Below are 18,477 nucleotides of genomic sequence, written 5' to 3' on the forward strand. Positions count from 1 at the left end.
TCTCAACAGCACCAGTGGATTAATACATGTGCTTGCGAGGAAGTGAGGCACATTAGAAATCTATGCTGGCACGTGCACATAATGGAAACCAGACTCTCTGTGTTACAACCTGGAAGGGCCAACTCTAAGGAAGTAAAGCACAGAGAATACTTTAAACATGTAGCACCAATTAAGCTGAGATTATCATTTCATTCCTTGTAGATAATGGGCAGCACCAGTCTTCTTGGTACAATTTCTTATCGGCAATAGAGAACATTATTATTATCAGTGCTAGTTAGTTAGGTAGAAAGGAGCTCTGATGGAAAATTTGGGTATCATGAAATTTCATCAAAATTGACCTTTTACTCTCTGCTTTTCCAGCTCAGTTTCTTGCCGTTAGTTACTTAATGGCAGGATATGGCCTCAAATTCACTCAAATAATACCACGATTGAAGCTCTGAGAAGCGCTGTCCAGTACGATTCTGCTCTTCAGACAAAAAAGCCTACGGTAAACTAGATTAGAAGCAGATACCCCCTACCATGAAGAATAGGATTGGCCCTTACCATGTTGGGTAGCTTGGCATCCAAAATGATTCCTAAGATAAAAGGAAAATCTACAGGCAAATTTATAGAGATCATCTCAAAAATAAACAAGAAAAATTGTGACTTAAATAGGAAAAGGTCTTTTGCGTGTTGATCATTAATATCTGCCTAACTAAACCAATACATTAATAGAAGGTAGAACTATAGTTATTCCATATTTTAAAAAACTATTAGAGCAGTAACATCATGACATTTTAAAACTTCTATAAAAGCAACCAAGTACATCTTGCATTCAACTTAAATTAGTTTGAAATCATCTTACCTGAGTAAAAAGTATAAACTGAGCAAACTGCCAGGGAAGCATAAAAGCAACATTGGAAAGACAGAGTGCAATAAAATGCCTTCTACTATTGTTCGAGGTCCTTAATAGAGAGAATTAATACCAGTAAGTTTTACCATTTAAGTTAAGCCTATCACTAAACAGAAAAGCTAACTGCAAAATGATGAAATCTAATGACTCCTTACCTTGATCTAAGGCAACAAAATATAGTTAAATTTAAAAACTCATTAAAAAGAACTTATAATACCTGTTATAAAAATGCTTAGTACAAAACAATCTAAATTAGCAGTTTAAATACTGTATCTAGTTTACCAGTAAATAAAATACTTTAAACATAAAAGTTTATTTTCCTTTCACTGTGCATGACATAAGAAATTTAATACTCCAGCAATGTGGTCAGAAAATAGAACATGAACTGACCCTGCATAGCTCAAGATACTTAGCCTATAGTAGCAGCAACAGTTTTATATACCACCATTTTTATATTTCAAAAAGCAATGGAGGAAAAGTGTACAAGCTGGTGAAGTAATAAATTAACAATGAGAAAAATTTAAAGAAAAAAATTAAAATGATGACTTAAAGAGAATTCTGGAATGCAGTTATAAACTACTGCACACTGAAGTTTTAAACTGTCCAGTCTGCAATTATGAAATATCAGTAACCAACACCTTTTACCATAGATAGTGTTAATATCTTTTAGAATATGAAAAAGAAACGTACAACATTTTGTGTAAATCATAAAATTGTAGCCGTTCTTTTTTATAAAAGGTATACTGGATTTTGATAAATCCTTACACTATGTTATATAAATTTTCAAAAGCAAAACTTTAAATGTTCCTATTGTTTTGTTATATTATCACAAAATATATTCACTAAGTACTCAGTTATATTTACCAAACAAAAATGACTCTTGGCTTAAGTACAGAGTATATAATACATGCACTCACGGGTATAATCCTAAATGTTGTAGTTAACACATTTCATTCCAGGAACCCCCTGGCTGGTCAGACTAAAATCACTTCAAAAATATAAAAAGAAACCATCTCTCTGTAGTCTAGACTCAAGTGGAAAGCAATTATTTGCGTAATTTTAGATTATTTTCTCAACTAGATACTCAATTTAATTTTAAAGTAACTATAAATAAAAGGAAAACTAAATTTGACAATTATAACTTAATAAGTTGAAGCATATTTTAAGAAAGCTTACATAATTTATTTAGGTTTATAGACAAAAATTACCTGAGAATCAAAGTTAAAATGCACATCTGAAGTACAAGAAATGGATATGAGAAACTTTCCCGGAGAGGTGGTGTCCACATTACACGAGTAGCCTGAAATCAATAAAATGCTTACTTTGCTTTATGTTCCATTACAGTAAATATTATTAATCTAAAAATCATGGGTAGGCTGGTTTTAATACTTTTAATACCAGACTCATTGATTTCTGAATAGCTGGGATAGCTTCTCAGTTTTTGGAGCTCGCTTAATGGGCATACAGGCATTAGGTAGAGAGCCATTGACTAGCAAGTCCAGAAGCAAGTGAAAGATGTATCATGCCAAATACAAGAAAACCTGAAGGACAAACAAGATGACAGGCATAGGAGTGGTGAGGATTCTGGGACTGACAACCAGATCCACATTCTAGCTCTGCACTAATGATCCTGGCATCCCAGGGCTGTGGCCCAGAAAAATATTTAACCAAATGTCACCTAGGGCATGCACAAGCACCAAGAGAGTTTACACATAACAAGTTTAATGAGTACAGACACACAGTACAAATAATTAAGATGGTCTCTGAATTGGTGAAATATACCTTTAAAAGAGTTAACTGCAAATTTCTAAAAACAACTAGAAGTATTTGTAAATCACTAATGTGATGCATAAATGAAAGTATTAACATTTTGTACAGGCTTTAAAACTAATCATTTCTAAGACACGAGTGAGAATATTATAAAAGTTCTATGTCAAGAATTCTAAAATTCTAGAGAAAATCATAACTCTTATAAACTCTTATTACTCCTATTCTAAGAAACCAAAACTATAAACTTTGGAAGATTAATTATGGTATGTTTAAGAAAGTTTGGCATACTCAAAGAAAAGTTCTTGCCTTTATACTAACACCTGGTGAATGACAATGTATTCGTTTAAGTTTATACATTAAAGATATTTATGTATAATTTTTATGATTCCCTTGTCTAACTAGTTTTCTAAAATTCACCAAGTGTTCACCTTTCCCAGTAGTAACAGAAACTTCAACCCTATGTAACCCATGCCAAAACATATTACATATTTTGCTTCCAAAAGCTAGCAGTCATATTCTCTCACTTTTCACTGCCACATCCTCAGCATCGAACAGAATCTGGCATAGGTCATGTACTCAGTATTTTGTTGAATGAATCTATCATACTCTAAATAAGTTTCTATGAGCTCTTTGTAGGTAGACTATACCCCATTGGACTGAGTTAGTAAATTTCTATTTTGAATTCAGCATTTTGTATAACTGAAAAAGGCAGCCTGATGTAATAATAGAAACAAGGTATTAGAGCAAGACAGATGGAGAATGGGAAACCCAGCTTCACCAGGTACTGAATGTGAAATCTTGCATAAGTAACAACCAGCCTAAATTACAATTTCACATCTTCTACCGTGAGGAGAACAGCTACCTTCCAAAAAAGTGTGGTATGAGTAAATGAGATGTTTATCAAGTGCTTGAACTCAACAAGTACAGTATTTGCTTTTTCTACAAAATGTAGGTATACTAAAAACCAAGCAAGATACTTCACATCATGAATTCTAATTATGTAAAAATGTGGATTAACATGATTAAAATATAAACTTACAACATAAGGTTCTTTAAAATATTGCGAAGTCCTAGTAACATGCAATTATATATTGTTTTGATGAATGTATTTCCTTGTTCCTATACAGCCCCTTCTATTTCTTAAAAATTATTTTCTAGAAAACAAACCTCTCCATGGTTGAAAAAGTAGCATAATACCGTAATTAGACCTCCAAGTTGAGTCCCACTGTTAAAAAAAGAGTATACGTTCATAATTCATGCAAAATATAGTTTCTCACAAAATTATCTCTTACAATTTAAAGTCATATTTAAGACACCACAGTACTGAACCATATAAAATGATAGTAGCAACTTCAAAAGTACCCATGTAGTTAATATTTTAATCTTGAATATACAAGCATACAAAGTATACATATAAAGAAATCAGAATTTTATAATTTATTGTATTTAAAATATTTTCTAAACAAAATACATGTGAACATAAAAGTTTTTTTACAGGCCAGCATTTCAAAGCCAATATTGCATTCTTTGAATTTTCTCAATGGAGGCCAGGTTTTGTTTTTGAAATTGGATTTCAGTGACTGGGAAATGAAGACAAGAGCCCAAAAGTTTCACTTAGCAGTAACTCTGAACTATCTAAACTACTACAAACATTCTTTTGTTAAGTCCCAAAGAAACAGCAATGCAAAATGCAAAACTCAGATCCCAGATGGCTGATAATCATCAAAGATTATGAACTGTTTCTTAAAGTTGCCTTTTCTTTGTACATTGTCATCACTGTATCCACGGCTTCACACTTGGAAGACAATATCACATGAATGACTGAAGAACTAACGAAATGAGCTCAAAACAACAAGCAGAGGAAAGCTAATAGGAAGTGATAAACCATCAACAGATTTTCATGAAAGAAAATTCAAAGAATGCCTTTGAAAAGAAAGAAATTGCGAGGAGGAACCTGTGAGAGGCAGAAGACTATAGCATACAGAAAGTAGGACCATGTGGATATAAATGTGAGCAAGATTCAACAACATAAACCGCGATAACAGTGACTGCTATGGAGGGGAAATAGTAGCACTAAACTACGATAATAATTATAAGATATGAGGGGCTGCTTTGAAGCAAAGTGTCCTCAAATTCCTTGTATTGTAAGAAGGGGAAATATCTCAATTAATTTTAGACTTGATAAAGTCAGATAAGCATGTTAATGTTTTATTATTAACCACCAAAAGAACAGAAATGGAATAGCTACATTCCAAGTTTCTGCCAACGGCGAGGGTAGCCAGGGTAAGAAATATAAATTTACCCCCGCTTCCTATTTCTTTGTTTCTCATATGCCATTGTTTCTGCTCTCGTCACAATATTGGTGACACTATATATACATACATATATATATATATATGTGTGTGTGTGTGTGTGTGTGTGTATATACATGTATATATATGTATATATGTGTATATAATCATGTATATATATTTATACACATATACATACATATATACATATATATATACATACACTGTATGTCAGCTAACTTATAATTTGTCAAGTTAGCTGACATACAGTGTATATACAGTGTGCTCTTGATTTTAGGGGTAAACACTTTTATAGCCAACATATGTTTTATCTATATATCCTTTTTTTTAAAGGCTGGAGCCAAATAATGTATTTGATATTCCTGAACTGTGTAAACAATTCAGAGAAGACTATAACCTCTTGGGTAGTTCTCCCAGGGAAAAATATTAACTTTGAAAAATTTTAGTCTTGTATAACATCTTCCATATAAAAAAAGAATAATATGGATAATTTCAAAAATAGAACATTTTAAAGCTGCCAACATAATCTAAAAGTAATTCTTTTCCATCAAAATATTGATGAGCTTATATTTTCCTAAAAAACATATATTAAAACGTACATAAAATTTTCTAGTTTCTAGAACAATTATAAAGTGAACATCCTTTCAACCACTATATATCATTGAAATAGAAAACTGATCACGCTTTAGGTCCCCACCTGATACCCCTTCAAAAGCCACTATCCTGATTTTTGTGAGTATTAATATAACCACATCTATACACATACTATGATTTACTTTAATCTGTTTTTAAACTGTATACAAATGGAAGTATGCAGACTTTCTTTAATTCTGTGCTTGCCTTCATTCATTCAACATTCTATTTGTAAGAATTGTCCATGTTGACGTGTACAGCTACAGCTCATTCATTCTCAATCTTGTGTAGTAGTTCGCTATTAATAAACTGTAATGGGTATGTTTCTCTGTTCATAGATAGAGTCGTTTTCAGCTTGCAGCTCTTACAAGCAACACTGCTGGTGTCACATGCAATACATACTTTCTGGTGTACACATGTAAAAGTTTCTTAGGCATATATATATATATATATATATATGTATAATTGGCACACAATTATGTTAGTTTCAGGTATACAACATGATTCAACATCTCTATACATTATGATATACTCACAGATGTAGCTACCATCTGTCACCATACAACACTATTACAATACCATTAACTATATTCCCAATGCTGTGCCTTTTCTCCCCGTGACTTACTCATTCCGTAACTGGAAGCCTGTATCTCCCATTCTCCTTTATCTATTTTGCTCATTCCCCATTCCCCTCCTCAGTGGCAAACACCAAGTTTGTTCCCTGTATTTAAAGGTGTATATACTTTAAATTGGAATTGCAGAGTTAGAAAGTATCTACACTTTCAACTTTACTAAATTAATGCACACTGTTTTTCCAAAATAGTTGTACTAATTTGTATGTCCACTTGCCACAGAAAAAAGTTCCTTTTGCCAATCTAGTAGATGTGAAATATCCTTGTGGATAAAATCTGTATTTTTCTGATAAGTAATTGTGGTAGTCAACTTTACATATGTTTATTGGCAATTTGGAATTCTTCTCATATATGTCTGATCATAAATACTCTGTGCACTTTTCTATTGGGTTGTCTGTCTTCTTAGTCTTGTCTACTCTCTAGAATATAAATTCTAAAAGGACAGGGGTTGTTTTGTATTCCTGGCACCTGGAGTGCCACGTGATTGCAAAGTCTGGATACAATGTTGATTATATGCTTTGTAATGTCTTTTCCCAGTTTGTGGATTATCTTTTCATTCTATAATGCCTTGAGGAATTTAATTCTTCCCATCAAATTTATTAGTTTTCTTCTTCATGGCTAAACTTTTGTTCCTTGTTTAAAGAAATCTTTTCTTATCCCAAGTTACTGATATTCATTCTAAGCATTTTATATTTTTTTCTTTCATATTTGAGTTTTTACTCTAACTAGGATTTAATTTTCGTACAGTTTCAACTTCTCTTTGTTCCTTATGATCTTCCAGTGATTCCAGGACCATGTGTTGAGAAGCTGGTCCTTACCTACTGATGGACAATATCCACTCTTAGCATACATCAAGTGTCTTTAAATGGGCCAAGTGTTTCTGAGACCTGCTTTACTCCACTGATCTACCTGCCTACCCCCATACCACAATCACATTACCTTATTTACATCAGATTTATAATACAGAAATGATTACTAAAGCAAGTCCTCCTATCTTCTTCAAGAATGTCTCCACTATTTTAGGTCTTTTGCATTTCTTTAGGTCTTTGCATTTTTAACTTTATTTTTTTTAAGGTTTATTCATTTTTGAGAGACAGAGACAGAACATTAGCAGGGGTGGGGCAGAGAGAGAGGGAGACACAGAATCCAAAGCAGGCTCCAGGTTCCCAGCTGTCAGCACAGAGCCCGACACAGGGCTAGAACTCACGAATCGTGAGATAATGATCTGAGCTGAAGTCAGACACCCAACTGACTGAGCCACCCAGGTGCCCCTAGATTTTCAACTTTAAATTCAAGAATAACATTATAAAGAAAGCTGCTGATCAGTTAGGAATATATTTTGCTGTAAGAAATAAAACCTAACAAAAGTGGCTGATATCATTCAATTAAAAAAATGAAAGATAAGTGTCTGCTGGCATTGGTTCACCAGCACAAGGATGTTAGAGCAGACTTAGGTGCTATATTTGTGGCCTTTCCCTCTTGGTCACAAGATGAGTGCAGCAACTCTAAGCATCACCCTAAAGTTTAAAAGCAGAAGACAGAGAAAAGAGAGCTGAAATCTATCCTTTTGTCAGAAAGACAAATGCTTTCCTAAGTATAAACAAGACTGATTTCATCGTATTTTTCGATGAAAAAACTAACTCATATGGCCATCCCAAGAAGCAATGGAGAGTGGGAAGCAGATTACATGATTATCATAATTAACTTCAACCTATCACCTGAGACTGGACACACTGCTACCCTAAACCAAATTGTGGTACCATTAACAAGAAACAGAGGCTATCAAATATAACTGTCTGCCATAGTGATATATGTTTTCTTTTATACTTTCTTAATTTCACATGTACAGACATTAAAATTAGAAATAATCAGTCACTAATGCCAACCAAAGATTCCTCTAGTGTTATAATAATTTTACATATGGTCTGGTGGTATTCTCACTAAAGGCTTTGTTAAGGAATCTTAGTCTTAAAAAAACAAACAAACAAACAAACAAAAAAACAAAAACAAAACCCAGAAGGATTAAAAGAGAGGCCTTTAAGTGACAGCTTTAGTTTCTGGTTGCGTGATATTAACTAAGTTTCTGAAAAAAATAAAATAAATGTATAAAATTTCATACTATTAATCAATTAATCTCATAATTTTCCTTTTCATTTAATCAGAAAATGTCAGCCAGTCTTTATAGGTCCACTGAAAGATCTAACACAGTAATCTTACCTCAGGTATGCACCATATATGAAGAACAATCCCATCATTACTCCATTTAAAATAAAAATCACAGCAACATAAAAGCAAGCAGCGTCTCCCAATCCTTTAAAAAAGACACAGATTATTAGTACTTCATGAATAAATGACTATAAGGCAATTGGGCATAAATGTCTCAGTGCCTTGGATTCAAGGGTTCAGAACTTGCTGAAAACATTTGCTTTTCAGATTGCTGCTCTACTTAATAGTTACATAAGTACCTTCCCCTTATATCAGGTATTATTACATTTGTATTTTACACTTTATTGTAGTTACATTTATACTTTGCCCTAATGAAGTATTATTATACTGCAATGATTAGTTGGTGGTGTATTATTTTGTTTAGGTGATGTTGCTATTGTTCAGTATCTAGAATTCTCTGTAAAGTCACTTGATGTATTACAGGAGAAAACCTACTGCATTATTTTTATCCTTTGCGACTTTCTTCTTCCTATATGTATCCAGGCAGGTAGCCACTTGACCTCCCCACTTTCAGGTCTCCTAGGTATCTCAAACTAATGTAGCAATTCAAACCTGCTCCTTAAAACATCTTTTCAATGTTTATTTATTTTTGAGAGAGAGAAAGAGAGAGCATGAGTGGGGGAGGGTCAGAAAGAGGGAGATACAGAATCTGAGGCAGGCTCCAGGCTCTGAGCTGTCAGCACAAAGCCTGATGTAGGGCTTGAACTCACAAACTATGAGATCATGACCTAAGCTGAAGTCAGAAGCTTACCTGACTGAGCCACCCGGGCACCCCAAACCTGCTACTTTTAAAAAGTTTTTTTCCATTCAAAGAAACTATCACTTAAGCCAGAAACCAATGTTAACAGGACTTCACTCACTTTCCCCTCCCCCATCAATCGGTTACCCAATCTTGTCAATTCTACTTCCAATATCCCACAAATCTCTGCATTTCCCAGTTATCCCCCCCCCCCCCCCCCCCCCCCCCCACACAACCGCAATCACTTGCTAAGAGCTTAATAGTCTCCTCCTGGTCTCACTAAACCCACTTTTGTCCTTTACTAATATATTTTCCATATAACTGTCAAAATAATGTTTTTAAAATATTAATCTGCTAACATTCTTCAATGAATAAAGTACAAAATACAAAATCCTTAACCAGCATGTGGCCTTTTGTTTCTGACCCTTCCTTACATTGCTAGCATCACTTCACACCATTTTTTCTTCTTTCTCTCTCTGCTCCCAAAAGTCTAGCCTTCTTTCAGTTCTCTCTTGCCTCAGAACTTCTGAATATTCTGGTTCCTAATCTTGAAACACTTCTCCTTTACTCCTAAACTCAGCAACCTTATTTTCTTATTTACGATATCCATCGCAGTCGTAACCACTAACACCCCTCTTACGTGTAAACTCTATGAGGGTAAGGTCTATGCCTACCTGGCTCATCTGGGTTCTAAGTGCAAACAATAACCTATCACTTAGTGGCAACTTAATAAACATCATATATGTGTGTGTGTACATATATATATGTGTCATATATACACACACACATATATGGCAATTTTTCCCCATCCTTCAGAAAAAAATGTTAACTTCTAAGCTGAGTCATTACAAAGTTTCTCATTTTATGAAACATTTTCTTGATTACTTTGTACAAAAAAAGTCTAATCGCCCCTCAACTATCCCCTATCAATGCTATTTTAGATGTTACAAAGATCAGCTGAGAAAATTAGAAAAATGTAAGGAAAATACAGAAACACAGATTTAGCGGACATTCTAAGAAATAAATGTTATATAAACAAATCTAAAAAATATATTTATAAAATACAGTTAAGTAGTCATGTTGTAGAGAATATGAAGAAATAAAAAATGCAAACATTATGCAAGTAGATAAATGTGACTTTGAATAAAGTTCTTAGACTTTAAAAGTGCTAAACGACAAATATCTCAAATAGAAGTGACAATTATAGATCCTGGGAAACTGAGGATTCCAAACGGGGTTCTTTGACAAAGGTGCCAATGAAGATGTATACGGAGAGTTCAAGTAGAACTATTCACGAACTGTGAGAATATATGAAACAGTATTTCTAAAGCAATCTATTAATTGCACATTTGATTTTTATGTATGTATGCATAACCAAATTTTTACATGAACTATTACAGGTAGATATTTGACTGTTTACTCTACACCCCCCAATTTTATACATTTAAACTACCCCAAAACTTTTTTTAAATCTTTTTATTCTAGTTATACTCTTTTAATCAGCTCTACAGTGTTTTATTTCTTTTTCTTTTTCTTTTTAATTTTTTTTTTAACGTTTATTTTTGAGACAGAGAGAGACAGAGCATGAACGGGGGAGGGGCAGAGAGAGAGGGAGACACAGAATCGGAAGCAGGCTCCAGGCTCTGAGCCATCAGCCCAGAGCCCGACGCGGGGCTCGAACTCACGGACCGCGAGATCGTGACCTGAGCTGAAGTCGGACGCTTAACCGACTGCGCCACCCAGGCGCCCCAGCTCTACAGTGTTTTAAAGAAAACAAATCAATCACAGTAATTTATAATTCTTAAAATGAGTCACAACTCTATAAAACATTTTTGTAAATATTAATGACAACATGGCAGCATTTAGAAAGAAACCTGCCTTCACAACTTTGAACTTCATTTAAAGGTTCTACTCTGGTGACATTCCAGCAGGTCTTAGCTTCTAGCCCAAATAAACTCATTATTCCCACAAATATACGATACCAGAAGGCTATAATCACCTACAAAGACAAAAACAAAAAGAGATGATGGAGAAAAATATCTTCATAAGAAAACTTTTTCCAAAATACTACTTTATGATGGCTTCCTTTGACATTATAAACTTTTGACAAATTTATTTAAATCATTTCACTTGGAAAACAGCCCTTTTAAAATTATATATATATATACACAATAAACTAAAGTTGTATATTACTAATTAATGCACATCTACAAAAATGTATGTTATGATCAATATCTCTGTAATATGTTCTTGTAATCAATTCTACAACATAAATAACAGTAGCTGTAAAATCAAGTATAATAGTACATAATTAAAATATGGTGGTTATTAATAGCAAAATACAATGATTTACGGGAATATTTCATAACATTTCATTTACTGAATTTATTTTCTTTATAGTCTACAAAATATAAAACCAACTGCATATGGGATAATAGCTCCTGCGCCCATTAAAACTTTAACCAAGCAGGTGGCTCAGTTGGTTAAGTGTCCAACTTTGGCTTAGGTCATGATCTCACAGTTCGTGGGTTCAAGCCCCACATCAGGCTCTGTGCTGACAGTTCAGAGCCTGAAGCCTGCTTCAGATTCTGTGTCTCCCTCTTTCTTTGCCCCTCCCCTGCTCACACTCTGTCTCTGTCTCTGTCTCTCTCTCAAAAATAAAAAAAAATTAAAAAAACAAAACAAAACTTAAACCAAGCAGATTTAATTAACTAATTCTTCCCAATCTGCAATCCACTTTGGTGAAGTTTAAAGACAAGGGAAAAGGACAACAACAGAAAATTACAACACAATGCTCATGGTTGGGAGATTTTAAAAAAAATAGTTTTATAGATTTGGGAATAATACAAAATCATTGGGAAAAGAAATAAAAAAATAAATAAATAAAGAGTTTAAAGTGAAAGTGAAAACCACCTAGATCTATTTTTAGTATTTTGGTGATCATACCTCCAGTTTCCCCCTTGGTACACAAAAACACACACAGAGCTAAAGTGATTCAGGATTATATATTATCTAAGATGCTAATGTAATATGCATCACCAAACATAATAAACATCTTTCCATATACGAAAAGTATAGATTTACTGTTTTATCACTTACTTGTATAAAACTGGCCTTATGCAAAAAGTTATATATTCTTGTGTATTTATCACCCATGTACAAAAACTTTATTACATTAAATGCATGTGCTAAATCTAGAATTATACTCCTTTCTGGAAGGTAGTTTGATATAATAGGGAAGCATTGCTTTGAAGTCAGAATTAAACTCAAATTCTGACTCTGTAAGTTATGGTTTTGATAGTCTGAAGTAACCAATCCTTCAACCTCTGAACCTCACACACCTCATCTCTAAAAGGATATTAGTGATAACCATCTTGTAAGAGTGATGGGAGATGAGAAATTACATACTGGCATACAGTTAAGCATTAAATGCTTTGCCTTTTTAAAACATATTGTTCCACACTTAACACTTTCAGCTGTAGGTGAGAAATTAATCCCCTGATGAACGCAAAAAGTATGGAAGTCCACTTCAACACTGCAGAACTAGAGAAGGTTGCATGCAAATCCAGATCTCCACATTGTATCTACGCAACGGGAAATGAGATTGAATGACTCCTTGTTGCCTCGTCCCTTATAATGCTATCAAGTTTACATTATCATGATTACTCTTTCATAACATCAAGGAAACTGAAAACTGCTAATTATTCAATAAGTATCTCTGAACAAGTGAAAAGAAAAAAATTAGCTAAGAGACCATACTGTTGGAAATTAAGGAAACAAGAAACAGAGATTTTACTATATAAAGTTCTAAAAATAACCAAAAAAGTGAAAATAAGTATCAAAGGCTGGGAGAAAGGGAGCTAGTGTAGTAAACTAAATCCTCATCCTACACACAGAGTAAGTCAACATCAACTAAAGTGGAAGATTCAAGAAATAGGTTGTCTTTTGATTTCTGCATTCATGCTATAGTTACACAGGTAATCACAGAAGTAAGAACAGAAGAGTGTCTCTGAAGGGTTAGCTGGGAAATAGTCAAAGCTGGTACAGAAAACTGCTTCTTTCATCTTAGATCTCAGGCAGGTCCATACTATACAATTGTTACTATTGCAAGTGACATTGAGAAGTACTTACAGAAATAAAAAAAGAAAAGAAGAAAGAAAGAAGGAAAGAAAGAAAAGAAAAGGAAAGAAAAATAAAGCTAGAAACCAAAATTAAACAACACAATACCAAATATACGATGGGTCAAAGGAAAAACCATATTGGAAATTAAAAAATAACTTGAACAGAACCAAAATGAAAAAACAACATATAAATGTTTAAATACTATGAATTTCTGTTTTGGGAAAGATGGAGTAGATATACTTTCTCCTATTTCTCTAAGTGAGACTAAAGCTCTTGGGAATTATATAAATCAAATGTAAGAAAACTTTGAAAGGTAGAGAAAAGGCAAGCTAGCCAGGGATCTTAGGACCGACCTAAGGCACAAAATGGTGATGAGTTTCTGGGACTTTCTTTTTGCCTCATTTTCTCAGAATTGGTGTTAAAGATCCTGGCAACAGAAACACCAATGGGCGCAGACACAAAAAAGACCAACAGGAAATACAAATCAAAACCACACTCAGATATCACCTCATACCAGTCAGAGTGGCCAAAATGAACAAATCAGGAGACTATAGATGCTGGAGAGGATGTGGAGAAACGGGAACCCTCTTGCACTGTTGGTGGGAATGCAAATTGGTGCAGCCACTCTGGAAAGCAGTGTGGAGGTTCCTCAGAAAATTAAAAATAGACCTACCCTATGACCCAGCAATAGCACTGCTGGGAATTTACCCAAGGGATACAGGAATACTGATACATAGTGCCCCAATGTTTATAGCAGCACTCTCAACAATAGCCAAATTATGGAAAGAGCCTAAATGTCCATCAACTGATGAATGGATAAAGAAATTGTGGTTTATATACACAATGGAGTACTACGTGGCAATGAGAAAGAATGAAATATGGCCCTTTGTAGCAACATGGATGGAACTGGAGAGTGTTATGTTAAGTGAAATAAGCCATACAGAGAAAGACAGATACCATACGGTTTCAGTCTTATGTGGATCCTGAGAAACTTAACAGAAACCCATGGGGGAGGGGAAGGAAAAAAAAAAAAAAAAGGAGGTTAGAGTGGGAGAGAGCAAAAGCATAAGAGACTGTTAAAAACTGAGAACAAACTGAGGGTTGATGGGGGGTGGGAGGGAGGGGAGGGTGGGTGATGGGTATTGAGGAGGGCACCTTTTGGGATGAGCACTGGGTGCTGTATGGAAACCAATTTGACAATAAACTTCATATATTGAAAAAATAAAAATAAAAAATAAATGAGGAGAAAGGAGATGTAGCACTTTTTAAAAATCATGACCTTTGCTTATGCATGGCGTCTTTCTAGGTAATATGCAAAGCTATATTCTCGAGTCAAAATGAAAATGTGTGAACCTAACTCCTTGAATGGCTTTTGTAAACAAGTTGCAAACACAGCCAATCTATTCTCATACCCTTGGTCATAGTACTTGAATACACGTGGTAATAAATTTGATTTAAAAAAAAAAAAAAAAAAAAAAAAAAAAAAAGACCAACAAAAGCCTTCTCTCTCTAGCTAAAGGACCAGGAAAGCAGAGGCCCAGGAATACATAAAAATTTTATAGACAATAATATCTCTCAACCAAAAACCACAGAAAACAACAATAAAAACATGTGGTCCCACTCCTACCAACAAAGGTCAAATTGAGAAGAGACTTCAACCTTCTTTAGGGTTTAACAAGTCACCCCAACTTACCCACTGGGATGTTGTAGGAGAAAACCAACTAGGAAGCTCTCTATCTTCATGGTGTCAGTATAGACCATGTAGGGAGCCTGGACTTCTACCCTAACCAGAAATAACTTAACCCTTTCCTTTCTCAGTGGGGTAATATCAGAGGAGGCCTAGTGAAGAGTCAGGGCTTTCATTACCACCCAGGGGTAACAAAGCCATCCACATTATGGTGTCTATAGAGATCACAGAGTTAGTCAGATTCTGATCCCTTCAATGGCAATGAAGAGTACCCCCACCTTGGGGTTAACAGAGGCCAGGGGAAGAATATGGACTTCCATACCCATCTGGCAGTAACAAGATGACTCCAATGAGTCAATTATGAATGTACTTGAAACAAATAAAAACACAGAAAAGTCTTAGTCAAGAAATTGAAAGTTTTAGCAAAAAAATAGAAGATATGAAAGAAACAAACAAAAAATTTTAGAACTGAAAAATACAATAACCAAAATTAAAACTCAATGGATGAACTTAACAGGAGAATGAGGGGGATAGATGAGAATAATCAGTGAACTAGCAGATATAACAATAGAAATTGCTCTGAATAACAGAAAAAAAAAAAAAAAACCAGACTGAAAAAAATAAGGTTATCTATGGATCTCTTGGACTATTACAAAAAAATCTAACATTTTTTATCACTGAAGTTTTGAAAAGAGAAACGAGGAAACCAAAGCTGAGCAAACAAAAAATAGTATAAAACCAAAGAAATCCTCACCAAGACACATCACACTTTTGAACACTTGTGAAAACTGAAAAAGAAAAATATTGAAAGCAACGAGTAAGAAAACAAAATCTTACCTAAAGGAAAAAAAAAAATTCAACTGATGACAGATTTCTCATCAGAAACCATGAAGGGCCAGAATGAAGTGGCACCTTTACCAAATGCTGAAAGAAAAAACTGTCAACCTAGAATCCTATAACCAGCAAAATACAGCCTTTAAGAATTAAAGGGAGTTGGACATGAGGGATGGAACAAAAAAAAAAAAACAAACAACAAACTAGGAAAATATGTTGCTAGCAGACTTACCCTAAAAGAAGGCATCTTAGAACATCAAGAAGGAAGGAATTTTTTTTTTAATTTGTTAATGTTTATTTATTTTTGAGAGAGAGAGAGAGACAGACAGACAGACAGACAGAGACAAGGAGCACAGGGGAGGGGAAGAGAGAGGAAAAAACAGAATCTGAAGCAGGCTCCAGGCTCTGAGTTGTCAGCACAGAGCCCAATGCAGGGCTTGAACCCATGAACTGTGAGGTCATGACCTGAACCAAAGTCAGATGCTTAACTGACTAAGCCACCCAGCTGTCCAAGGAGGGAATTTTTTTTAATGACTAAAGTAAAATAGATTTCCCTTATCAAATTAAAAAAAAAAAAAAAAAGTTTGAAGGGTAAAACAAATATCATAGTACTGTCTGTCTGATGTAGTTTTAAATGGATGTAGAGGAATTATTTAAGATGATGATGTTATAAAGGGAGAAGGGTAAAGAGATGTAAAAGGGGGTAAGTTTTATGCACTATTTGAACTAGTAAAATGATAACAGCAATAGACTGTAATAAGTTATATATATGTAATATCTACAACAACCACTAAAAAAGCTACATAAGGAGATATATTCAAGAAGTATAGACAAATCAAAATATAATTTTTAAATCTTCAAATAACCCATAGGAAGACAAAAAAAAAAAAAAAGAAAACAGAGAAATGAAAACCCAAGGACAAACAGAAAACAAAAAATAACAGACTCAAGCTGAAACAAATTGATAATTACATTAAATGTAAGTGGTAAAATACAAAATTAAAAAACGTGAGATTGACAATTAAAAAACATAACTCAACTATCTACAAGAAACTCACTTCAAATATAATGAGAAAGGCAGACTGAAAGTAGAAGGATGAAAAAAGATACCATATACACATTAATCAAAAGAAAAAAGTAACTATGTTAGTATCAGGAAAAGTAGGCTTCAGAGCAAACAATTTATAAGTGAAGGGGGTAGGATTATTATATAATAATAAAAATCCAACAAGAAGACAGCAATCCTAAATGCCTATGCACTTCACACACTGCTGTAAAATATATGAAGAACTAATAGACCTAAAAGGAGAAATAGATGAATCCACAATTATAGTTGAAGACTTCAGCATTCCTCTCTCAACAATGGATAGATGCTAGACAGAAAATCAGCAAGTACTGAGAAAATATCACCACCACCATCATCCAACAGCATCTAATCAACATTTATAAAATACTTCACCCAATAATAATGTAATACATACTTTTTTCAAGTGCCCACAGAATATATCTCAAGAGGACCATATTCTGGGCCATAAAACAAACCTCAACAAATTTAAAAGAATCAAAATGATACAAAGTGTGTTTTCTAAACACAACGAATTTAAGCCACAAATGAGTAACAGGAAGATAAAAAGGAAATCTCCCAACACTTGGAAACTAAAAAACCCACTTCTAAAAAATCCATGGATCAAACAGAAAGTCTCAAGGGAAATAAAAAATATATATATTAAATTGAATAAAAATGAAATACAAAGTTTCCAAGTCCAGCATCTAAGAAGCTCATAAGTTGCAACTTCATCCTAACGAGTAAAAAGTTGAACAAACTAAAAGTTCAGTAATTCTTAGATCCATAAGAGAGGTTAGGTCACAAGGCAAACTCCTGCTCCCCAAATTTGAAAATGACAGGTAAATTGAGAGAATCACAACTTAGTGGAACAGAAACCCATGAGCAAAAACCTCCATGGGAACCAGTTGGAGAGTAGGAAAAACTAAACTATAATTGATAAATTGCTGGAGGCACAGGGTAGACAAGTCTGAGAATCACAAACTCCAGGGAGACCCAGTAATAGGGAAGTGCCAGATATTTATGAGTTTTACTTCTATGAGCTCAACAGGTTCTTACAGTGACTATCAGAGAAAAATACCCTCCCACTTCTGGCAGGGGAAGTGGAAAAAGGACCAGAGCACTGTGTTTTTCTTAACAAAGCCTGTCTCAGGAGAAATTATTTTACTAGAGCCTAACCTGCTAGGGTTTTATCAGAGCCCAACACACAGGGAAATGGGGGAAATACCAAATTTCAGCCCTATCTAGTCATCTTGTTGCACCTAAGTGGGAGGAAAAAACCTGAGAAGCACTTGTGAAGTTTACAGCCCAGAGGCACAGGTTCATAGAAGACTGACACCTACTAATAGGATTATAGAATGCCTCTTATCACCACGCTACTGGAAGCTTATTGACAGTGGTTCTTTCACCCAGGTCCAGCTATTAAGAAACAATTATAAGCCATACTAAAAGCTAAAAACAAGTTTGAAGAAACAGAACAGCATCAGAACCTGACAAAGCAGGGATGTTGTAATTATCAAATTGGGAATTCAGACCAACTATTATTAATATGATAAAGGTTCTAATG

At 34.3% G+C, this 18,477-nt stretch overlaps 1 protein-coding gene across 2 annotated transcripts in view; it reads right to left on the reverse strand.

Moving 5' to 3' along the window:
- DPY19L2 (dpy-19 like 2) overlaps nt 1-18,477 on the reverse strand; it is a 95,014-nt gene that overhangs the window by 62,993 nt on the left and 13,544 nt on the right. For both annotated transcript variants that reach the window (XM_049641687.1, XM_049641689.1), the window contains 5 exons: nt 11,083-11,203; nt 8,457-8,550; nt 3,830-3,887; nt 2,101-2,192; nt 845-944 (listed from right to left, as the gene is read on the reverse strand). In XM_049641687.1, the coding sequence (XP_049497644.1) occupies nt 845-944; nt 2,101-2,192; nt 3,830-3,887; nt 8,457-8,550; nt 11,083-11,203 (465 nt within the window). The remainder of the gene's footprint in view (nt 1-844; nt 945-2,100; nt 2,193-3,829; nt 3,888-8,456; nt 8,551-11,082; nt 11,204-18,477) is intronic.

Source organism: Panthera uncia, chromosome A2, assembly GCF_023721935.1.
Source record: "Panthera uncia isolate 11264 chromosome A2, Puncia_PCG_1.0, whole genome shotgun sequence".
In the NCBI taxonomy this organism is placed as follows: domain Eukaryota; kingdom Metazoa; phylum Chordata; class Mammalia; order Carnivora; family Felidae; genus Panthera; species Panthera uncia.